We start from the raw sequence: 24,855 nt of genomic DNA, 5'->3' as shown, positions 1-24,855 counted from the left end.
GCACACCTGACAACAAAGTATCATAGAATCATTTACCATAGCATCAGACTTGTACCCGTCTAAATGCTTCTTAAACATTGGGGCAGTCCTTACCTCAACTACCTCCTCTGGCAGCTCATTCCATCCAGCCACGACCCTTTGTGTGAAAAAGTTACCCCTCAGGTTCCTATTAAATCTTTCCCCCCTCACCATGAACCTATGTCCTCTGGTCCTTGATTCCCCTACATGGGGCAAGAGACTTTTTAGTTTAGTTTAGAGATACAGCGCGGAAACAGGCCCTTTCGGCCCACCGTGTCTGCACCGCCCAGCGATCCCCACACATTAACACACTATCCTACACCCACTAGGGACAATTTTTTAAAACATTTTACCAAGCCAATTAACCTACATATCTGTAAGTCTTTGGAGTGTGGGAGGAAACCGAAGATGTCGGAGAAAACCCACGCAGGTCACGGGGAGAACGTACAAACTCCGTACAGACAGACCCGTAGTCAGGATGGAACCCGGGTCTTGGGCGCTGCATTCGCTGTAAGACGGCAACTCTACCGCTGCGCCACCGAGCCGCTAGATCTCTGTGCCTTTACCCGATCTATTCCTATCATGATTTTGTACACCTCTATAAGATCACCCCTCATCCTCCTGCATTCCAGAAGTTATCCCTTCCATTGTCCCAAAGATAATGGCTGGACCTTGAAGAGTCTGGACCTCATCTTCTGGAATGCAAACTCTAACCCTTCCTGACTCTCTGAATCTTACAAAGAGTTGTAAATCTGTGGAATTCTCTGCCTCAGAAGGGAGTGGAGGCCAATTCTCTGAATGCATTCAAGAGAGAGCTAGATAGAGCTCTTAAGGATAGCGGAGTCAGGGGGTATTGGGAGAAGGCAGGAACGGGGTACTGATTGAGAATGATCAGCCATGATCACATTGAATGGTGGTGCTGGCTCGAAGGGCCGAATGGTCTACCCCTGCACCTATTGTCTATTGTCTATTGTCTATCTCCTTTATTAAGAGACTCATTAAGAGTTCAGTCCTGAGGTACTATCTACCTCATTGGAGACCCTCGGACTATCTGTGATTGGACTTTACTGACATTATCTTGCACTAAATGTTATTCGTATTATTTCCTTTATCATGTATCTGTATACTGTAAATGGCTCGATTGTAATCACGTATTGTCTTTCCGCTGACTGGTTAGGACACGACAAAAGCATTTCACTGTACCTGTACTGCACACGTGAGACTAAACTAAACTAAAACCACCCGTGAACCAAGCCATAGGTTCTCTCTTCCAGTGTTCCTCTTTGCTCTGTGGCATCTTCTGTTTTCTTCATAACTTCTTTCCGCCTTCACCTTAAACCTATGTGCTCTGTTTCTCAATTCCCCGACTCTGGGCAAGAGTGTCTGTGCTGTGCGTGAAGAAACGTCTCTGAATTTCAGTGCTACATTGCCCACTCTTTATTCTGAAGCCGTGATCCCCGGATTTAAGGCGCCGCGGTCAGGTTGATAACTGTGCCGAGACACTACAGCTTTCTGACGGAGCGATGGTTTGCTTGACCGTATTCTTTAGAGTATTTGTTCACGACACCACCTTGTACCTGTTCAAATCGGTTCTTTGGATGGAAGGAAAGCAAACGGTAATCCCCATTAAGCTGCGTAATCCCCAGAATTAAAATCAGGCTGTGGGCTCAAGTGTTTAGCATTGTTAATTGTTAGGAGGTGGGAATAGGTTAAGCAGTGGTTGCAAATGAGCACTGTACTTGCTTACAGAAGGCGGCACGGTGGCGCAGTGGTAGAGTTTTCTTATTCTTTACCTATTCTTGCTATTGAGGGCGTTTACTAGGTTGATTCCTGGAATGGCGGGACTGCCATATGTTGAAAGACTGGAGCGACTAGGCTTGTATATACTGGAATTTAGAAGGATGAGAGGGGATCTTATCGAAACGTATAAGATTATTAAGGGGTTGGACACGTTAGAGGCAGGAAACATGTTCCCAATGTTGGGGGAGTCCAGAGCCAGGGGTCACAGTTTAAGAATAAGGGGTAGGCCATTTAGAACGGAGATGAGGAAAAACTTTTTCAGTCAGAGAGTTGTAAATCTGTGGAATTCTCTGCCTCAGAAGGCAGTGGAGGCCAATTCTCTGAATGCATTCAAGAGAGAGCTAGATAGAGCTCTTAAGGATAGCAGAGTCAGGGGGTATGGGGAGAAGGCAGGAACAGGGTACTGATTGAGAATGATCAGCCATGATCACATTGAATGACGGTGCTGGCTCGAAGGGCCGAATGGCCTCCTCCTGCACCTATTGTCTATTGTCTATTGTATATTGTCTAGTTGCTGCCTTGCAGCGCCAGAGACCCGGGTTCGATCCTGACTACGGGCGCTGTCTGTACGGAGTTTGTACGTTCTCCCCGTGACCCGCGTGGGTTTTCTCCGAAATCTTCGGTTTCCTCCCACACTCCAAAGGCGCACAGGTTTGTATGTTAATTGGCTTGTATTAGTGTAAAATTGTCCCCAGTGTGTGTAGGAGAGTGTTAGTGCGCGGGGATCACTGGTCGGTGCGGACCCGGTGGGCCGAAGGGCCTGTTTCCGCGCTGTATCTCCAAACTAAACTCAAAGCAAAAGGTGAAAATGTTCCTTACTGACGAAGAAACTAAAATAAGAATTATGAAAATATTCTTACTCTAGAAATTGTGTCCATTCACACAGATTTTCACGTGTAATCAAGAATAAAGGTAGTTTTTGTTGAATGAGTTTTAGTTTAGACATACAGCATGGAAACAGGCCCTTCGACCCACCGAGTCCATGCCAACCACCAATCACCCATTCACTCTGGTTCGATTTTATCACACTTTCTCATCCATACAGCAGGAGACATTTTACAGAGGATAACTAATCTATAATCCCTTTGGGATGTGGGAGCGTACCGGAGCACCTGGGAGAAATCCACACGGAGAACATTCAAACGGACAGGACCTGTGGGTCAGGATCAGACCTGGGTCTCTGGCGTTGTGGGCCAGCAGTTCTACATGCTGTGCCACCCTAAAATATTGAAGAGGGGGCACCCAGATTTGAACTGGGGACCTCTTGATCTGCAGTCAAATGCTCTACCACTGAGCTATACCCCCCGTGTGGTGATAGAGTGGACAACCTAACTTCTAGGCATTTTGTTATGGAAGCAGTAGGCCATTCAGTCATTCAGAACGACGATAAGACTCAAAAAGCTGGGGATCTTATAGAAACATATACAATTATTAAGGGATTCGACAGGCTAGATGCAGGAAAAATGTTCCCCATGTTGGGGGAGTCCAGAGCCAGGGGTCACAGTTTAAGAATAAGGGGTAGGCCATTTAGGATTGAGATGAGGAAAAAAAATTCATCCAGAGAGTTGTGAATCTGTGGAATTCTCTGCCACAGAAGGCAGTGGAGGCCAATTCACTGGATGTTTTCAAGATAGAGTTAGATAGAGCTCTTAGGGCTAATGGTATCAAGGGATATGGGGAAAAAGCATGAATGGGGTACTGATTTTTGGATGATCGGCCATGATCATATTGAATGGCGGTGCTGGCTCGAGGGGACGAATGGCCTGCTCCTGCACCTATTTTCAATGTGTTTATGTTTCTATGTTTGTCCCACCTGAACTCCTCCTCTCCTTCAACCTGTATTCATTCCTCTAGCTTCATAATTCGCACCTCTTCTATCTTTATCTCGTACCTTATCCCTTTCAATCTCTACCCTTTGTCTAATCATCTGCCTATCCTTTTTCTCCAGAGATGCTGCCTGACCCACTGAATACTCCAGCACTTTGCGCCTATCTTCGGTATAAACCGGCATCTGCAGTTCCTACCTACACATCTACCTATCAAGAGGCCCCCTCGCCTATCAGTTGCCAGGTGCTGTCCTACCCCTCCCCTCCCCTCCCCTCCACAAGCAGTCTGAAGAAGGGTCCCGACCCAAAACGTCGCCCATCCACGTTCTCCAGAGATGTTGCCGGACCCGCTGAGTTACTCCAGCACTTTGTATCATCTTTAATTTCCCAGCAGTTTGCAGTACGCCACAAGGTGGAGACACACCCAAAGTATTGAGGAACAGAGTTGAAATCGGAGCAAGAGTTAGTCATTGAGAGCTTTGCGTTAGCTTTGTGCTAGGACAAAGAATCTATCTCAGACGATCTTTAATCGGACTTTACTGGACTTTATCTCACACTAAATATTATTCCCTTTGTCCTGTATCTGCACACCGGCGACAGGGGTGGCAGAGCGGAGTAGCCAGTGGCTCTGGCTGAAGAGGAAAGACCCCATCCGGTCTCCCAAATGAGCCGGCTAGGCAGATGCAGAGGGGGGTGGTTCTGGGATGAAGAACGCACTGTTGAGACTACTGGAGATGTCCTGGGCCCAGTCAGCGAAACGTTGATGAAAGTAGGAGCCCGCTTGATAACCCCAATCAAGTGGGGTTGTCTAATCATCTGCCTATCCTTTTTCTCCAGAGATGCTGCCTGGCCCACTGAATACTCCAGCACTTTGCACTTCGGTATAAACCGGCATCTGCAGTTCCTTCCTACACATCTACCTATCAAGAGGCCCCCTCACCTATCAGTTGCCAGGTTTTGTCCTACCCCTCCCCTCCCCTCCCCTCCACAAGCAGTCTGAAGAAGGGTCCCGACCCAAAACGTTGCCCATCCAAGGCGTTGGATGTGTCTGCCCAACCTTTCTCAACATCGGAGGAGCGTAGGTGAGTGCTTAACCCTCCCATCACCACCGGGTGCAAGCTGAGAGTTGGCACTTTGGATTTTAATGTCACGTCCTGCGTATTTGGAAACAAACGTATGGTCTTGCTGCTGACCAGAGAGCACGCAACAAAAAGTCTTTTCGCTGTACCCCGGTACACATGACAATAAACTGCACTAAACTATCAATGGCGACCACAAAGAATGGTGCTCGTTTACGAGTTCAAGAAAGGATTATTAGAAGGTTTATTGGAGTCATTCAGCATAGAAACAGGTCCTTAAACGGATCGTTCGCACAGCCGAGAAGGTTGTTGGCTGCAACCTTCCCCCCCCATTGACGAACTGTACACTGCAAGGGCCAGGAAGCGAGCGGGCAAGATCATCTCTGACCCCTCTCACCCTGGCCACAAACTCTTCGAAGCACTTCCCTCTGGAAGGCGACCCCGGACTGTCAAAGCAGCCACAGCCAGACATAAAAACAGCTTTTTTTTCCCACGAGTGATAGTTCCACTCAATAACCAAAGTCTGAGGTCTCTTTTTCGCTCTGGTTTATTTTCACCCACATGTTTAGACTGTAATGTTGTATCCTTACTGTTTTAGTGTGTTAATGCTTTATTCTTAATTGTTAACTGTATGTTTGTGTTGTCATTTGTGAGCGGAGCACCAAGGCACATTCCTGGTATATGCACATACTTGGCCAATAAACTTATTCATTCATTCATTGATTAAACCCACCATTTACCCACACTGGCCAAAAGGTAGGCACTGCACTGATCCCGTTTACCAACATTTTGTATTGGGGGGTATAGCTCAGTGGTAGAGCATTTGACTGCAGATCAAGAGGTCCCCAGTTTAAATCTGGGTGCCCCCTCATCTATACTTAAGTTATTCACATTTATTTCTATTCCTGATTTGTGATTATAATGATCAGTAATAGTTTGTGTGGACACTTTAGTTCTACAACAAGTATTTTTGAGGCAGTTCAGCGAAAATCTAACTTTTTGCCATCACCAGTCAGATGGATGGGAGGTCAAAATAACGATCAAATCTAGAATCTTCCTGCCTTTCACTGAAGTCAGGTTTTTCCAAAAGAATGTGATTGTAAGATTTAGTGAATACAATGGATCGTCAAAATACAATGGATTGGGCGGATGTGGAATTCATTTATTTTTCTCTTTCAAATTGGTCTGAAATTCTTTTTCCATTCTGAAACACAATATGTTTAGCTTAGTTTAGAGATACAGCACGGAAACAGGCCCTTCGGCCCACCGAGTCCGTGCCTCCAAGGATCAATAAACAATAGACAATAGGTGCAGGAGTAGGCCATTCAGCCCTTCGAGCCAGCACCGCCATTCAATGTGATCATGGCTGATCATTCTCAATCAGTACCCCGTTCCTGCCTTCTCCCCATACCCCCTGACTCCGCTATCCTTAAGAGCTCTATCTAGCTCTCTCTTGAATGCATTCAGAGAATTGGCCTCCACTGCCTTCTGAGGCAGAGAGTTCCACAGATTCACAACTCTCTGACTGAAGATCACCCCACACACAAACACTATCCGACACACCAGGGACAATTTACACTCTTTACCAAAGACAATTAACCTACAAACCTGTGTAGGAAGGAACTGCAGATGCTGGTTTGAACTGAAGATGGACACAAAAAGCAGGAGTAACTCAGCGGGACGGGCAGCATCTCTGGAGAGAAGGAATGGGTGACGTTTCGGATCGAGACCCTTCGTCAGACTAGTTAGGGAAAAATAATCTACAAACCCCGTGTGGTCACAGAGAGGACGTGCAAACTCCATACAAACAGCATCCGTAGGTTCACCTGGGATTCTGGCGCTGTGTGGCAACAACCCAGCAACTGCTGTGAGGACGTGCAAACTCCGTACAAACAGCACCCGTAGGTTAACCTGGGATTCTGGCGCTGTGTGGCAACAACCCAGCAACTGCTGCCCCACCCCCTATAATCACAGATTGCAAATAGAAAGAAATTTGAATATTGAAGAGGGGGCACCCAGATTTGAACTGGGGACCTCTTGATCTGCAGTCAAATGCTCTACCACTGAGCTATACCCCCTGTTGGAGAGTCACAGAGTGATACAGCGTGGAAACAGGCCACTCCTCCCCACCTTGCCCACGTCAACCAACATGTCCCATCTACACTAGTCCCACCTGCCTGCGTTTGCCCCATATCCCGCTAAACCTGTCCTATCCATGTACCTGTCTAAATGTTTCTTGAACGTTGTGATAGTACCTGCCTCAACTATCTCCTCAGGCAGCTCACCCACCACCGTTCATGTGAAAAAAAATGACCCCTCAGGTTCCTTTTAAATCTTTCCCCCCTCACCTTAAACCGACATCCTCTGGTTCGCGTTTCCCCTTCTCTAGGGGCAGCTTTTCTGGAGAACATGAACATGGAGAACCTTGATCGGACTTTGCTGCCTTTACCTTGCATGAGACATTATTCCCTTACCTGCAATATACACTGTAAATGGCTCGATTGTAATCATGTATTGTCTGCTGACTGGTTAGCCCGCAACAAAAGCTTTTCACGATACCTTGGTACACGTGACAATAAACTAGACTAAATTGAATAGGTGACGTATCAGGTTGGGACCCTTCTTCAGACTGATGGGAGTGGGAAGGGTGGAAGCTGGAAGTGAGGAGGGGCAGGACAAAGTGGGGGCACGGTGGCGCGGCGGTAGAGTTGCCGCCTTACAGCACTTGCAGCACCGGAGACCCGGGTTCGATCCCGACTACGGGTGCTGCCTGTACGGAATTTGTACGATCCCCCCGCGACCTGCTTGGTTTTTCTCCGAGATCTTCGGTTTCCTCCCACGCTCCAAAGACGTGCAGGGTTGTAGGTTAGTTGGCTTTGTATAAATGTAAATTGTTCCTAGTGTGTGTAGGATAGTGTTAGTGTGCTGGGATCGCTAGTCTGTGCAGACTCGGTGGGCTGAAGGGCCTGTTTCCGCGCTGTATCTCTAAACTAAACTAAACAAGGCTTGGCAGGTGATGGTTGGAACAACCTGATCCGATGGGCATCCAAGAGAGTGGAAAAACATTCCTCCCATTTAGAAATCAACTCCCATTAAAATTAAAATAAAAAAGATGGAAATTTATGGAAGACTAGAATTCCATCTTAAAATCCACACACTTACTCCTCACTGTGTGGGGGTGTAGCTCAGTGGTAGAGCATTTGACTGCAGATCAAGAGGTCCCTGGTTCAAATCCAGGCGCCCCCTCAAATGACCTCTTTTAATATCACTAATGAAGAGAGAGTTCGAAGGAGCTCTTAAGGATAGCGGAGTCAGGGGATATGGCGAGAAGGCAGGAACAGGGTACTGATTGAGAATGATCAGCCATGATCATGATGGTGAATGGCGGTGCTGGCTGGAAGGGCCGAATGGCCTACTCCTGCACCTATTGTCTACCGTCTATTGTCTATTGAATGTAGAGACACTGAGAATGTCGTAACAACTTTTGCACTGTTCATGTTTTATATCTTTTTTATTTTAAATAAAGTAAAAATATTTCACTCCCTCGTCAAACTTTGCTTCTTGGAACCATAAATTACTTATTATAACATGATGTATGATTCTAAGGTAGACACAAAATGCTGGAGTAACTCAGCAGGTCAGGCAGCATCTCGGGAGAGAAGGAATGGGTGACGTTTCGGGTCATGAAAGGAGGGTTCCGACCCAAAATGTCACCCGTCCTTTCTCTCCGGAGATGCTGCCGGACCTGTTGTGGATCGTGGCCATTAAACTGCTTTAAGTCAGTTACCGAGTTAACGCAAATACGACAGACATGGAAACAAATGAATGAAAGAAAGGCAAAAAACAGCGACGATCAAGGAAATGTGGAGCCCACAATGGTCCATTGTTGGCTGTGGGGTAGGAGATAACGAGTCACATAGACAGTGAAACTCAACAGGACGACAGTGAAACTAGTACTGCGACTTGGGTTGGGGAGGAAGGATGTAAGGGTTAATGTGAAGTTAGAGAAATCAATATTCATCCGGCTGGGAGAGGAGTAAACCAGGATCTGCAGTTCCTTTCTACACCATTAGTATTTCCATTATCTTTGGACCTTATTCCATGCAATCTTCCAATTGGGAGGAATGCATTTGTCAAGTGACCAATACAGACATAAAGTTATGTGTTCATTTAGTTTTAGTTTTAGCGATACAGTGTGGAAACAGGCCCTTCGGCCCCTCTGAGTCCACGCCAATCCTCGGTCACCCGTACACTGGTTCCATTCTGTACACTAGGGACATGCACTGGAGTGTTGGGGGAAACCGGAGAACCCGGAGGAAAGCCACGCAGGTCACGGGGAGAACGTACAAACTCCGCACAGCCAAGCGCCCGTTGTCAGGATGGAACCCGGGTCCCCCGCGCTGTAAGGCAGCAACTCCACCGCTACCATTCTCTACGACTGTACAATTCTGCCGCGATCCAGATAAACACATCCACACATCCCAAACCATCCATGAGCACGAGACAGGGCAAAGAGAAAGGAAATACGGGAAAAGGAGAGCAAAATATTGTGTGACATCTTCAGAGAAAGTGCAGATTAAAAAAGTGCAAGGGCCATAACAAGGTAGATTGGAAGAACAGGACTGCATCTCAAACAGATGTCGGAATTCCGCAATTAAACATCTCCTAGATTCCAATTTTGGATTTCTGCAAAAACTTAAGCTGGAGATGTTGAATCTTTGCCCTTTGGGATAAGTCAAGGATCAGCAAGGGACTGGGGACCACTTGATCTGCGGTCAAATGCTCTACCACTGAGTATACCCCCAATACCTACCTACCAGCCAGCGGAAAGACAATGCATGATTATAGTCGAGCCATTCGCAGTGTACAGATACATCATAAGGGAATATAAGAAAATAACTGCAGATGCTGGTACAAATCGATTTATTCACAAAATGCTGGAGTAACTCAGCAGGTCAGGCAGTATCTCGGGAGAGAAGGAATGGGTGACGTTTCGGGTCGAGACCCTTCTTCAGACTGATGTCAGGGGGGACGGGACAAAGGAAGGATATAGGTGGAGACAGGAAGATAGAGGGAGATCTGGGAAGGAGGAGGGGAAGGGAGGGACAGAGGAACTATCTAAAGTTGGAGAAGTCGATGTTCATACCACTGGGCTGCAAACTGCCCAGGCGAAATATGAGGTGCTGCTCCTTCAATTTCCAGCGGGCCTCACTATGGCACTGGAGGAGGCCCATGACAGAAAGGTCAGACTGGGAATGGGAGGGGGAGTTAAAGTGCTCATCATAAGGGAATAACAGGTATCACAAAATGCTGGAGTAACTCAGAGGGTCAGGCAGCATCTCAGGAGAGAAGGAATGGGATAAGGGAATACGTTTAGTGCAAGATAAAGGCAGTGAAGTCCGATCAAAGATAGTCCGAGGAGGTAGATAGTATTTATTCACAAAATGCTGGAGTAACTCAGCAAGTCAGGCAGCATCTCAGGAGATACTTCTCTCCCGAGATGCTGCCTGACCCGCTGAGTTACTCCAGTATTTTGTGAATAAGCATCTCAGGAGAGAAGGAATGGGAGACGTTTCGGGTCGAGACCCTTCTTCAGACTGATATTCAGGTAGATAGTAGTTCAGGACTGCTCTCTAGTTGCGGTAGGATGGTTCAGTTGACTGATAAGGGAAGAAACTGTCCCTGAATCTGGAGGTGTGCGTTTTCACACTTCTATACCTTTTGCCCAATGGGAGAGGGGAGAAGAGGGAGTGACCGGGGTGAGACTCGTCCGTGATTATGCTGCTGGCCTTGCCGAGGCAGCGTGAGGTGTAGATGGAGTCAATGGAAGGGAGGTTGGTTTGTGTGATGGTCTGGGCTGCGTCCACAATTCGCTGCAATTTCTTGTGGTCTTGGATGGAGCTGTCCCAAACCAAGCTGCGATCCATCCCGATAAAATGTTTTCTGCGGGCTTTCTATTAATTCCATGCTGTTTGTGACTCACTACTCCAGTTATGTTTCTTCATGACAGATGCTGGCCTGAATATATCAAATCTCCGCAACGCCTCACTTTCAGATTTCAATAATCATGAAAGATAACACACTTAAATTTCCATACTTTGGCATATCAATAAGATAAGTAAGGGGGCACCCAGATTTGAACTGGGGACCTCTTGATCTGCAGTCAAATGCTCTACCACTGAGCTATACCCCCCCCCTACACACTTCAATTGACTTGGACTTCAGAATAAAAACTACCAGAGGAATGAACACCAAAATAGATTTAGAAAATACATTTATAAAAGATGGGAGATTTCCAAAAATGTATCACGATTTGCCTTAAATAATTCTTATTTTTCAACAATGCTTCCAGAAGGTCGTTCCTGTTATGGACCTTGATCATTGCTGAGGAGGAGATGTATTTAATCTGCATTATTTATAATAATAGAAACATAGAAAATAGGTGCAGGAGTAGGCCATTCGGCCCTTCGAGCCTGTACCGCCATTCAATATCATCATGGCTGATCATCCAACTCAGTATCCCGTACCTGCCTTCTCTCCATACCCCCTGATCCCTTTAGCCACAAGGGCCACATCTAACTCCCTCTTAAATATAGCCAATGAACTGGCCTCAACTACCTTCTGTGGCAGAGAATTCCACAGATTCACCACTCTCTGTGTGAAAAAAAACGTTCTCATCTCGGTCCTAAAAGACTTCCCCCTTATCCTTAAACTGTGACCCCTTGTTCTGGACTTCCCCAACATCGGGAACAATCTTCCTGCATCTAGCCTGTCCAACCCCTTAAGAATTTTGTACGTTTCTATAAGATCCCCCCTCAATCTTCTAAATTCCAGCGAGTACAAGCCGAGTCTATCCAGTCTTTCTTTATATGAAAGTCCTGCCATCCCAGGAATCAATCTGGTGAACCTTCTCTGTACTCCCTCTATGGCAAGAATGTCTTTCCTCAGAGTAGGAGACCAAAACTGTACGCAATACTCCAGGTGTGGTCTCACCAATGCCCTGTACAACTGCAGCAGAACCTCCCAGCTCCTATACTCAAATCCCCTCGCTATGAATGCCAACATACCATTCGTAATATGGTCAATAGGTGCAGGTCAGGGAGGGGGGTGGGGGGGGGGGGGGGGAAGAGAGAGGAGGGTCTCTTGATCCACAATCTAACACATACACTATTCTATGCTCCCAGACTCCATTACTTGCTTTATGCAATACTAACCATTTTTTTCTTTCATTGTGACATATATATTCACATTTCAAGGCGGCACAGTGGTAGAGTTGCTGCCTTACAGTGCCAGAAACCCCGGTTCGATCCTGACTACGGGTGCGGTCTGTACTGAGTTTGTACGTTCTCCCCGTGACCACGTGGGTTTTCTCCGGGATCTTTGGCTTCCTCACACACTCCAAAGAGTTTGTAGGTTAATTGGCTTCCGTAAATTGTCCCCAGTGTCTGGGATAGAACTGGTAATCATTGGTTGGAGTGGACTTGGTGGGCCGAAAGGCCTGTTTCCACGCTGTACCTCTTAACTACAAGGTGAAAGTTCTGGTCATGTCCACAGTGGGGTTAAATCAGTGACGGGTCTACTTATATTCATACCTAGCCTTCTTTGACTTTGCCTTACAACATGAATAACTGGAAACATAGACATAGAAACATAGGTGCAGGAGTAGGCCATTCGGCCTTTCGAGCCAGCACCGCCATTCAATAAGATCATGGCTGATCATCCAGGATCAGTACCCCGTTCCTGTTTTTCCCCCATATCCCTTGATTCCGTTAGCCCTAAGAGGTAAATCTAACTCTCTCTTGAAAACATCCAGTGAATTGGCCTCCGCTGCCTTCTGTGGCAGAGAATTCCACAGATTCACAACTCAATTGACTTGGACTTCAGAATAAAAACTACCAGAGGAATGAACACCAAAATAGATTTAGAAAATACATTTATAAAAGATGGGATTTCCAAAAATGTATCACGATTTGCCTTAAATAATTCTTATTTTTCAACAATGCTTCCAGAAAGTCGGTCCTGTTATGGACCTTGATCATTGACTTGACGTGAAAACGTTTTTCCTCATCTCAGTCCTAAATGGCCTACCCCTTATTCTTAAACTGTGACCCCTGGTTCTGGACTCCCCCAAACATGGGGAACATTGTTCCTACAGCTAAGCCTGTCCTAGAGTTGGGAATCTGTAATGTTGGGATTGGGATCGAAGAGAAAGGCTTTCCCCTCGTCCCAAATCCAGCTGCCAGCCGCTTCAACCAACAGCCCTGACCTCTTGACTCTACTTGTCAAGAATTCAGAAGACCACCAGAATCAATTGGTCTGAAGGAAGTTTCTCTAATAGTTTGTGAACTTTCAGGCGACGTGCTCCCCCTTGTGGGAAGAGTTGATGGTACATGCTGCAACTGCGAAAAGATAAATCTTTTTTTGTCTTCAAGTCAATGCACTGACTTGCTGTCTGACTGACCCCTGAGTTCCTTCAGCACGGTGTCTTCTTCTGGTGAAAGTTCAGCTTTCCCAACCTTTTTGATGTGGGAAAAGATGTGGGGGTGTCGTTTTCTTATTAAAAAGATTGAAATCCAGAATCCAGAACCAGGGGCCACACACACAGTCTAAGAATAAAAAGGAGGCCATTTAAAACTGAGGTGAGAAGGAACCTTTTCACCCAGAGAGTTGTGTGAAATTGTGGAATTCTCTGCCACAGAGGGCAGTGGAAGCCAAATCACTGGATGGATTTAAGAGAGAGTTAGATTGAGCTCCAGGGGCTAGTGGAATCAAGGGATATGGGGAGAAGGCAGGCACGGGTTATTGATTTTTGTTTTAGATTTAGAGATATAGCGCGGAAACAGGCCCTTCGGCCCACTGGGTCCGCGCCGCCGAGCGATCCCTGCACATTAACACTATCCTACACACATTAGGGACAATTTTTACATATTACCCAGTCAATTAACCTACATACCTGCACGTCTTTGGAGTGTGGGAGGAAACCGAAGATCTCAGAGAAAACCCACGCAGGTCACGGGGAGAACGTACAAACTCCGTACAGACGGCGCCCGTAATCAGGATCGAACCTGAGTCTCCGGCGCTGCATTCGCTGTAAGGCAGCAACTCTACCGCTGCGCCACCATGATTGTGGATGATCAACCATGATCACAATGAATGGCGGTGCAGGCTCGAAGGGCCGAATGGCCTCCTCCTGCACCTATTTTCTATGTTTCTATGTTAAATCATTTATGCAGACTAAGGGAATCGAGAAACAGAGGACACAGGATTAAGGTGAAAGGGGAAAGATTGAATAGGGTAATTTTTTCACACAGAGGGTGATGGGTGTATGGAACGAGCTGCCGGAGGAGGTAATTGTGGCATAAACTATAACAACATTTAAAAAACATTTGGACAGGTACATGGACCAGAAAGGTTTGGTGGGATATGGGCCAAACGCAGGCAGGTAGGACTAGTGTAGATGGGGCACCTTGGTCGGTGTGGGCAAGCAAGGCCGAAGGGCTTTATTTTTGTGCGCTATGACTTTTTCCGAAAGTCATCTCTTTTTCAACAGAATTCAGCTGCTGAGCCCCTTGTCAATAAGGTGGAAGTGAGAAATAGTATCCCCAGGATCGAATCTAGTGCAATAAATCAAGCAAAATTCAAGATGAACTTTTTATTGATCAACGTTGCTCCTTGGCATTCAACGGAAAACAAATACAAATGTCTGCTCGTGAATTGAGGCAGTTTTCCCCACGCGATGTCCTTGCGCGGAAACAGGCCCTTCGGCCCATCCAGTCCGCATCCCAAACTAACGACAACAACCCTGACTTAGTTTAACTGGCGTCTCAAACTCCAAGTCATTTTCTACGTAAAGTAATTCTGCCGCGCTCTCTAACTCTGGCTCAAAAGTGGCAATAGAGCTGCTGAACTTTGGGGATCTGTGCCGTGAGCTCCACAGGGAACGTTCACTGTAACGAGGGATCAGTCCCTGTAAACTGAGCATCAGTCTCTTTCAACAAGGGGAGAGGGTCTGAGGTGAACATTAAGTTTAAACACAGTGGGAGCCATTGCAAAAGCTCCAAAACATCAACACTGACTGGCGTGCGACTGGGTGGGTGGGCGGGGGGGGTGGGGGTGGACGGGGGAAACACAGCGACCGTAAGCAGAGATCAAGGTTCCGTCGCTCCAGCTTCGTGCCGCTCCAGCTCGGCCTCGGTGTGGTCTAGTCGTCCAATTCCAGTCCAAACTCACCGTAGAGTGCCCTGATGGTGACGCCTTGCACCACGGCTGCAACACAGAGAGAGAAAGAGGGAAATTGGTGGAGCAGCCTTTCTCAACTAGGCCCCCAGGCTGTGTAATACTGTACCCAGGGCTGTGTGATACTCTACCCAGGCTGTAATACTCTACCCAGGATGTGTAATACTCTACCCAGGATGTGTAATACTCTACCCAGGGCTGTGATACTCTACCCAGGATGTGTAATACTCTACCCAGGCTGTAATACTCTACCCAGGATGTGTAATACTCTACCCAGGATGTGTAATACTCTACCCAGGATGTGTAATACTCTACCCAGGGCTGTGATACTCTACCCAGGATGTGTAATACTCTACCCAGGCTGTAATACTCTACCCAGGATGTGTAATACTCTACCCAGGATGTGTAATACTCTACCCAGGCTGTAATACTCTACCCAGGATGTGTAATACTCTACCCAGGATGTGTAATACTCTACCCAGGATGTGATACTCTACCCAGGCTGTAATACTCTACCCAGGCTGTAATACTCTACCCAGGATGTGTAATACTCTACCCAGGGCTGTGTAATACTCTACCCAGGGCTGTGTGATACTCTACCCAGGCTGTGTAATACTCTACACAGGATGTGTAATACTCTACCCAGGGCTGTGATACTCTACCCAGGGCTGTGTAATACTCTACCCAGGCTGTGTAATACTCTACCCAGGCTGTGTGATACTCTACCCAGGGCTGTGTGATACTCTACCCAGGCTGTGTAATACTCTACACAGGATGTGTAATACTCTACCCAGGGCTGTGATACTCTACCCAGGGCTGTGTAATACTCTACCCAGGCTGTGTGATACTCTACCCAGGGCTGTGTGATACTCTACCCAGGCTGTGTGATACTCTACCCAGGGCTGTGTGATACTCTACCCAGGGCTGTGATACTCTACCCAGGCTGTGTAATACTCTACACAGGATGTGTAATACTCTACCCAGGGCTGTGTGATACTCTACCCAGGGCTGTGTGATACTCTACCCAGGCTGTGTAATACTCTACCCAGGCTGTGTAATACTCTACACAGGATGTGTAATACTCTACCCAGGCTGTGTAATACCCGAACCAGGGCAATAAGAGACGCCCACTCAGTTGACATTTTTAAACGGGAGTAGAGGGTGAACGCGAGTCGGCATGGACACGGTGGGCCGAAGGGCCTGTTTCCGCGCTGTACCTCTGCAGTCTAAAGTCTGCTGCCTTGTTCTCAAGGGAGTGGAGTCAACTCTTACCCAGTTTTCCCAACAGTATCTGGCCCACATCCTTGATGTCATTATATTCGTGCAGTTGGTCAATGTGCTGGTTCAGTTCTTCGAGAGTATACCCTCTGCAAGGAAAGCATACCCATGACGCACACAGTCACATCTGGAAGCACACCCATGACACACACAGTCACATCTGGAAGCACACCCATGACACACACAGTCACATCTGGAAGCACACCCATGACACACACAGTGACATCTGGAAGCACACCCATGACACACACAGTCACATCTGGAAGCACACCCATGACGCACACAGTCCCATCTCTGCACAAGCCTTCATGCAGGAAGCACAGTAGGATTGTCACTGAACTGGATGCAAAAAAAAGAATCAAAAGAATTTCACTATACGTAGAAAATCATGATGCTAAAGTACCCAGAGAACCACCTCCACCATGCAAGTTCAGGAGTTTTACAACACTGATGTCCAAAGATATATCTTTAAATGTGCTCATGAACATTTTCACGAACGTCCAGGTTCAGGACCAGCTTTTTCCCTGCAGCCGTTAGGCTATTAAACTCTACAACCTCCAAATAAACTCTGAACTACATAGACTTGGGGGCATTGATTTTTCTTTTTGCACTAATATTGGTTTTATGCGAATTAATGAGAGTGTGTACATATGTGTGTGTGTATATATATATATATATACGTGTGTGTATAGATATATATATGTGTGTGTGTGTACATATATACGTATGTGTGTGTGTGTTCATATATATGTGAGTATATATATATATGTGTGCGTGTATATACATATGTGTGTGCATATGTGTGTGTGTATGTATATATATATGTGTGTACACATATATATGTGTGTACGTGTATATATATATGTGTGTGTATATGTGTGTATATGTATGTGTGTGTATATATATGTGTGTGTGTGTATATATGTGTGTAAATATGTGTGTGTATATATGTGCATATATATGCGTGTGTATATGTGTGTATATGTGTATGTGTGTGCATATATGTATATGCGTGTATATATATGTGTGTGTGTATATATGTATGTGTGTGTGTGTGTGTGTGTGTGTGTGTGTGTATATGTGTGTGTGTGTGTGTGTGTATATATACACACACACATCTATATATAGTATATAGACAAGCTGGAGTAACTCAGCGGGACAGGCAGCATCTCTGGGGAGAAGGAATGGGTGACGTTTCGGGTCGAGACCCTTCTTCAGACATTTTGTGCCTGTCTTCGCTGTAAACCAGCATCTGCAAAACACACGCACACACGCACACACACACACTCTATCTTTGTCCCGCCCCCTCCCTTGACATCAGTCTGAAGAAGGGTCTCCCTCTTCTCCCCTCTCCCATCAGGCCAGAGGTACAGAAGATTGAAAACGCACATTCAGGGACAGTTTCTTCCCAGCTGTTACCTGGCAACTTTACCGTCCTCTCACCAACTAGAGTGTGGTCCTGACCTCCCATCTACCTCATTGAAGGCTGCTGAACTATCTTTAATTGGACTTTATCTTGCACTAAATAATACAGCCTTTATCGTTTACCTGTGCATTGTGGACGCCTTGATTGTAACTCGTAACAAGAAAGCTTTTCACTGAACTAAAATTGAACATAAGAGAGACAAAAGGTGCAGGAGCAACTCAGCGGGTCAGGCAGCATCTCTGGAGTCCAGAACCAGGGGCCACAGTTTAAGAATAAGGGGTAGGCCATTTAGAACTGAGATGAGGAAAAACCTTTTCAGTCAGAGTTGTGAATCTGTGGAATTCTCTGCCTCAGAAGGCAGTGGAGGCCAATTCTCTGAATGCATTCAAGAGAGAGCTAGATAGAGCTCTTAAGGATAGCGGAGTCAGGGGGTATGGGGAGAAGGCAGGAACGGGGTATGATTGAGAATGATCAGCCATGATCACATTGAATGGCGGTGCTGGCTCGAAGGGCCGAATGGCCTCCTACTCCTGCACCTATTGTCTATTGTTTAAAAAGGACGCATGGCGTTTCGGGTCGGGACCCCTCTTCAGACTGAAACTAAATATTCATGGAGAGAGAAATCAAGCTCCCATTTCAGGTTAATGATCTATCTCAATGGAAATCTTGGCTGAGGATGTTGTGGACTCTTTTAACTGTCCTCAGAACTGGTCTAGAATGTCACTCAGGTCCAGGGGCACGATGAAAGGTCGTCCAGCTGAAACATTAACTCCATTTCTCTCTTCACAGATGCTGCCTGACCTGCTGAATGTTTCCAGCATATGCTGCTTTACGTTTGTCTGCATTGTATTCACATTTGGAATGAATGAATGAATGAATGAATGAATGAATGAATGAATGAATGAATGATACTTTATTGTCACATGTGGCAAGTCAGTGAAATTCTTTGTTTTGCATACCTGTGGTATGCAAAGAGTCGCCACATAAAGGACACTGACAAAGTTACAAAGTTACCCCACGCGTGGCCTCCTTTGTTATCCCCCCACCCCCCCCCCCCCCCCCTCACGGCGGGTGATGGATTTTAGATTTCGATTTTAGATTTAGAGATACGGCGCGGAAACAGGCCCTTCGGCCCACCGAGTCCGTGCCGCCCAGCGATCCCTGCACATTAACACTATCCTACACACACTAGGGACAATTTTTACATTTTACCCAGCCAATTAACCTACAAACCTGTACGTCTTTGGAGTGTGGGAGGAAACCGAAGATCTCGGAGAAAACCCTCGCAGGTCACGGGGAGAACGTACAAACTCCGTACGGACGGCGCCCGTAGTCAGAATCGAACCTGAGTCCCCGGCGCTGCATTCGCTGTAAGGCAGCAACTCCACCGCTGCGCCACCGTGCCGCCGGTCACCGCCGGGCATCTTGTCAAACCTTTGCACTCTCAAGGCAAACAAAACACACTTACTCCGAGATCAGTACAGCAATCTGTTTGTCGAGATCTTCAGATTTCTTCCTCAGATCTCCGAGTTCATTTTGAAGGTCAGCCACACTGAGTTCTGCGTTCCGCTGGCTTGCAAGTAACTGGGGGTGGGAGAGAACACAGTGGGACAAGTGCTCTAAGCTGGTCCTAGAGCTGAAACATTATCCGCGTCTTTACCCACAGATGCTGCCTTACTCTAGACTTTACAGATACCTCGCGGAAACAGGCCCTTCGGCCCACTGAGTCCGCGCCGAACAGCGATCACCCCGTACACCAGCACTATCCTGCATGACGGGGACAATTTACAATTTTTCCGAAGCCAATTAACGTACAACTCAGCACGTCTTTGGAGTGTGGGAGGAAGCCGGAGCACCTGGAGAAAACCCACGTGATCACGGTGAGAAAGTTCAAACTCCGTGCAGACAGCACCCGTAGTCAGGATCGAACCCGGGTCTGTGGCGTTGTAAGGCAGCAACTCTACCGCTGCACCATCCTGCCGCCCCAGATAGGTACATTGGTACACAGGGAACATGAGGATATGGGTCATGTATGCTCAAGCAGAGATTAGTTGAACTTGGCATCATGTCTGGTAGGGACAGTGTGGGCCAAATGGCCTGTTCCTGTGCTGTTCTATGTTCTCTCTCTCCAGATGTGGTCTGTCCTGCTCAATAATTCCAGCGTTCACTGCTGTTGTTTTGAACTTGGCTCCTTAGATCTTCCCTGGACTTCATGCCTGCATTTGAGAGGGTGTTGAGATACTCACCGGTGATTTAAAGCTTGCATTTAATCTTTTGGACACTCCAATAGGTGTTCTGTGAATGAAAAGGAAAGAAATTAGAACAGATGACCTCTGAAATAGGACTCAGTGGGTCAGGCAGCATCTCTGGAGAACCTGGATAGGTGACGTTTCACAGAGTGCTGGAGTAACTCAGCGGGTCAGGCAGCATCTCTGGAGAACATGGATAGGTGACGTTTCGGGTCGAGACCCTCTTCAGACATTGCAGGGCAGGGACTGGGGGGAGGTTAGAAAGCTGGGTGAGAAGCTGACTGAAGTATTTCGGCTTAGTCCATAAGATTTATTTTATATCTTGGCTGATCCATTTGTTCTTAAGTTCTGGGAGCAGAATTAGGCCATTCGGCCCATCAAATCTACTCCGCCAGTCAATCATCTTTCCCTCTCAACCCCCATCTTCGTGCCTTCTCCCCATAACCCCCTGACACCCGTACTAATCAAGAATCTATCAATCTCCGCCTTAAAAATATCCATTGACTTGGCCTCCACAGCTTTCTGTGGCAATGAATTCCACTCCAAACGACTTCACATTTCCCTGTCTCAAGCACTTTCCCAACTCTTGCCCAAATTCCTGAAGGTTGTTGCCAAATCGGTTTGACTTGGAACTCCATTCAACAACGACGATCACATTGACAACGTTTAGTTAGTTCGTTTAGATTGGTTTATTGTCACGTGTACCGAGGTACAGTGAAAAGCTTTTGTTGCGTGCTAACCAGTCAGCGGAAAGACTACACGATTACAATTGAGCCGCCCACAGTGTACAGGATAAAGAGAATAACGTGAATAACGTTTAGTGCAAGATAAAGCCAGTAAAGCTCAATGAAAGATAGTCCGAGGGTCTCCAACGAGGTTGATAGTAAATCAGGACTGCTCTCTAATTGTTGGTAGTTGAACTACTATCTACCTCATTACTATCTACCTCAGTCTGAAGAAGGGTCTCGACCCGAAACGTCGCCCATTCCTTCTCTCCTGAGATGCTGCCTGACCTGCTGAGTTACTCCAGCATTTTGTGAATAAATACCTTCGATTTGTACCAGCATCTGCAGTTATTTTCTTACATCTACCTCATTGGAGACTCTCGGACTATCTTTCACCAGACTTTACTGGCTTTATCTTGCACTAAACGTTATTCATGTTATTCCCTTTATCCTTTACCTGTACACTGTGGACGGCTCGATTGTAATCGTGCATTGTCTTTCCGCTGACTGGTCAGCACGCAACAAAAGCTTTTCACTGTACCTTGGTACACGTGACAATAAACGAAACTCAAACTCATCTTAAAGCTTTTATTTGAAATGAACATAAAAGCCTCCTGACTCTAGACTTGAAGTGGTTCTTAAATAATTGATTTTGTCTCCATTACACTAAACTGGAGTCTGGTCTCCTCTTGTCAGTCCTGCATCTGCATTTGAGTTGAATTCGCTGATGTGTTTAGTTTAGTTTAGTTTAGAGATACAGCACGGAAACGATCCCTTTGGCCCACCGAGTCCGCGCCGACCAGCGATCCCCGCACACTTACACTTTCCGACACACACTAGGGATAATTTACAATTATATACCAAGCCAATTAACCTACAAACCTGTACATCTTTGAAGTGTGGGAGGAAACTGGAACACCTGCAGAAAACCCAAGCAGGCTCTCGACCCGAAACGTCACCCATTCCCTCTCTCCTAGATGCTGCCTGACCCACTGAGTTACTCCAGCATTTTGTGATACCTTCAGCGGGTCAGTCAGCATCTCTGGAGAAAAGGTGACATTTCGGGTCGAGACCCTTCCTCAGACCGAGAGTCAGGGGGAAAGGGAAACGAGAGATACGGACGGTGATGTAGAGGGGATGTAGAACAAATTAAAGATCTGCCAAAACAGTAACAAGATAAAGCCATTGTTAGCAGTGGGTGAGGTGAAAAAAATAGATGCTATCCTACACACACTGGGGACAATTTACAATTTTACCAATCCAAATGATCTACGAGCCTGTCTGCCTTTGGAATTTGGAAGATAACCAGAGCTCCCGGAGAAAATCCACGCAAGTCACAGGGAGAAGGAACCCGGGTCACTGGTGCTGTAAAACCCCTGTCCCACTTAGGCGATATTTTAGGCGACTACAGGCGACTAAGGTGTCCTACATGGTCACCCGGGTGTCGTCTGTACGGTCGTGAGTCGTTACGTCTTTCTGGTCGCACTGGATTTTCAGAATGTTGAAACTTTTTCGGCGACAGTGCGTTTGACTCCAATGAGCGTAGCTCGACGTCTCCTGGCGTAGGCGCTGTCGTAGGTCGTCACCAGGTGATGTCGGTTGTCCCCGGTGCTGACTTCGGTGAATTCCATTGGCGACAGGTACCGGCGTCAAAACCGGAGGCCAAAATGACGTGAACTGTCTTCAGTTGTAGCCGACAGGGTCGTAGCTTGTCGCGGGTGGACGTAGGTTGACTTCGGTTGTCGTAGGTTGTCGTGGGCGCGGTCGTAGGTGGACGTCCTAAGTCGCGACGATTGGGTCGCCGGTTGTCGGCAGCTTGCCGTCGACTGGGTGGTAGCTTGTCGTAGCTTGTCGTAGACATTGTCGTAGGGGGGTCCAGTCGCCAGTTTTTCAGCGGCCTGCTACGACTATGACAGCAACTCTACTTAAGGCAGCAACTCTACCGCTGCGCCACAGGGCCTTATTATCTGATGAAGGCTTTCCGAAATGCATTCATCCTACTTACACTTTATATCATTCCCGAAGTATAAGATAATAACTGCAGATGCTGGTACAAATCGATTTATTCACAAAATGCTGGAGTAACTCAGCAGGTCAGGCAGCATCTCGGGAGAGAAGGAATGGGTGACGTTTCGGGTCGAGACCCTTCTTCACCCGAAACGTCACCCATTCCTTCTCTCCCGAGATGCTGCCTGACCTGCTGAGTTACTCCGGCATTTTGTGAATATGTCATTCCCGAAGACTACCTCTCTCTCAGGCAGCTTTTAAAACCAGAAAAGTCCAATTTTGTGAGTTTTCCCCTGCTCAAACATCTCACGGCTCTTCACTGGAACGGGAATGAAGATCTAAAATCTCCCACTCACACCCTCAATTAAATTGCCGTTTACCAATCACAGTTGCACATAGAACAGAACTGCACAGGAACAGGCCCTTCGGCCCACAATGTCTGTGCCAAACATGAAGCCAAGATAAACTAATCTCCTGTGCCCGCATGCGATCTATCATCTCTCTGTTCCCTGCACGTCCATATGCCTATCCAAAAGCCTCTTAAACAACACTCTTGTATCCACCGCCACCCCTGGCAGCACATTCCAAGCATCCACCGCCCTTTTGTAAAAGAGACTTGCCATGCACATATCTTTTAAACTTAGACAATAGACAATAGGTGCAGGAGGAGGCCATTCAGCCCTTCGAACCAGCACCGCCATTCAATGTGATCATGGCTGATCATTCTCAATCAGTACCCCGTTCCTGCCTTCTCCCCATACCCCCTGACTCAGCTATCCTTAAGAGCTCTATCTAGCTCTCTCTTGAATGCATTCAGAGAATTAGCCTCCACTGCCTTCTGAGGCAGAGAATTCCACAGATTCAGAACTCTCTGACTGAAAAAGCTTTTCCTCATCTCAGTTCTAAATGGCCTACCCCTTATTCTTAAACTGTGGCCCCTTGTTCTGGACTCCCCCAACATTGGGAACATGTTTCCTGCCTCTAACGTGTCCAACCCCTTAATAATCTTATACGTTTCGATAAGATCCCCTCTCATCCTTCTAAAATCCAGTGTATACAAGCCTAGTCGCTCCAGTCTTTCAACATACGACAGTCCCGCCATTCCGGGAATTAACCTAGTAAACCTACGCTGCACGCCCTCAATAGCAAGAATATCCTTCCTCAAATTTGGAGACCAAAACTGCACACAGTACTCCAGGTGCCCCCTAGTCTTTGGCATTTCCACCCTGGAGGGGAAATGTTCTGACTCTCTCCCCTATCTATGCTTCAAATCATTTTACATCTTCTATCAGGTCTTCCCTCAACGTCCAGCATTCCAGAGAAGTTCTTTCACTTCACCTCGAGAAGAATTATGCATTGTTAATTTTTTAATCCGCAGGAATTCTCATTGCATTTTCTTAATGATAATAGGTGGCACAGTGGCGCAGCGGTAGAGTTGCTGCCTTACAGCGAATGCAGCGCCGGAGACCTGGGTTCGATTCCGACTACGGGTGCTTGTCTGTACGGAGTTTGTACGCTCTAACCCGTGACCTGCGTGGGTTTTCTCCGAGATCTTCGGTTTCCGCCCACACTCCAAAGACGAGCAAGTATGTAGGTTAATTGGCTGGGCAAATGTAAAAATTGTCCCTAGTGTGTGTAGGATAGTGTTAGTGTCCGGTGGGCCAAAGGGCCTGTTTCCTCGCTGTATCTCTAAATTAAAGTGCCCCTTTAATTTGGCACCAAGAGCTGTCCTTTCTTTTTGTTACACGCAACTCCCACATGAGAAAAATAGACAGGGTCTTTTACCCAGGGCAGGGCAATCGAGAACCAAAGGATATAGGTTTAATGTGAGAGGGAGACAAATTAATAGGAATCTGTGGGGGGAGGGTAGGAGGGGGATGGGGGGGAATGGGGGTGGGGGGGAGATGGGGATGGACGGGAGGATGCTGCACCAGTACAGGAGAGGTTTGGACCCACTTGGTCTAGTAAAGTCGAAAAGGCTAGTGAACCCATAAAAAGGGACTAGATTAGGTGGGTCGGCATGGACGGGTTGGGCCGAAGGGCCCGTTTGGGCGCAGCGTGATGGGTGGGTTGCAGTCTGACTGACCTCCTGAGGGAGCGGCCGGGAGCCGGGGTGCCGACGGTGGGGGTGAGGGGCGCTGGGGATTGAGGGAGCGCCTCCGGCCTGGGTGTGAACGCGTCCGCCATGGCCGGCGCTCCTTCACCCCGCCA

At 47.1% G+C, this 24,855-nt stretch overlaps 1 protein-coding gene and 5 non-coding genes across 6 annotated transcripts; 2 read left to right on the top strand and 4 right to left on the bottom strand.

Annotated features, from left to right (window-relative positions):
• Positions 1 to 3,051: 3,051 nt before the first annotated feature.
• trnac-gca (transfer RNA cysteine (anticodon GCA)) lies at positions 3,052 to 3,123 on the bottom strand. Its single transcript has one exon. It is a non-coding gene; the product is annotated as a tRNA-Cys (tRNA).
• A 2,397-nt stretch (positions 3,124 to 5,520) lies between these two features.
• On the top strand, positions 5,521 to 5,592 carry trnac-gca (transfer RNA cysteine (anticodon GCA)). The gene has a single exon. It is a non-coding gene; the product is annotated as a tRNA-Cys (tRNA).
• Positions 5,593 to 6,729: 1,137 nt separating this feature from the next.
• On the bottom strand, positions 6,730 to 6,801 carry trnac-gca (transfer RNA cysteine (anticodon GCA)). The gene has a single exon. It is a non-coding gene; the product is annotated as a tRNA-Cys (tRNA).
• Positions 6,802 to 7,897: 1,096 nt separating this feature from the next.
• trnac-gca (transfer RNA cysteine (anticodon GCA)) lies at positions 7,898 to 7,969 on the top strand. The gene has a single exon. It is a non-coding gene; the product is annotated as a tRNA-Cys (tRNA).
• A 2,875-nt stretch (positions 7,970 to 10,844) lies between these two features.
• trnac-gca (transfer RNA cysteine (anticodon GCA)) lies at positions 10,845 to 10,916 on the bottom strand. The gene has a single exon. It is a non-coding gene; the product is annotated as a tRNA-Cys (tRNA).
• A 3,472-nt stretch (positions 10,917 to 14,388) lies between these two features.
• Positions 14,389 to 24,855, bottom strand: swi5 (SWI5 homologous recombination repair protein). The gene is made up of 5 exons (XM_078424621.1): positions 24,731 to 24,855; positions 19,910 to 19,958; positions 19,132 to 19,247; positions 16,232 to 16,326; positions 14,389 to 14,989 (listed from the first exon to the last, which is right to left on the bottom strand). The coding sequence occupies exons 1-5, from the start codon at positions 24,829 to 24,831 to the stop codon at positions 14,925 to 14,927; spliced, it is 426 nt and encodes a 141-aa protein (XP_078280747.1). The 5' UTR covers positions 24,832 to 24,855; the 3' UTR covers positions 14,389 to 14,924.

Source organism: Rhinoraja longicauda, chromosome 29 (genome assembly GCF_053455715.1).
Source record: "Rhinoraja longicauda isolate Sanriku21f chromosome 29, sRhiLon1.1, whole genome shotgun sequence".
Classification (NCBI taxonomy): domain Eukaryota; kingdom Metazoa; phylum Chordata; class Chondrichthyes; order Rajiformes; family Arhynchobatidae; genus Rhinoraja; species Rhinoraja longicauda.
The sequence above is the reverse complement of the archived record's forward strand: the minus strand, read 5'-3'. Positions and strand labels throughout refer to the sequence as shown.

Coding starts and splice junctions, on each gene's coding strand:
- swi5 (XM_078424621.1), bottom strand. CDS start 24,831: ATGGCGGACGCGTTCACACCCAGGCCGGAGGCGCTCCCTCAATCCCCA. Junction 19,248..19,909: donor ATGCAAGCTTTAAATCACCG/GTGAGTATCTCA, acceptor TCCCACCCCCAG/TTACTTGCAAGCCAGCGGAA. Junction 14,990..16,231: donor GATACTGTTGGGAAAACTGG/GTAAGAGTTGAC, acceptor TCTGTGTTGCAG/CCGTGGTGCAAGGCGTCACC.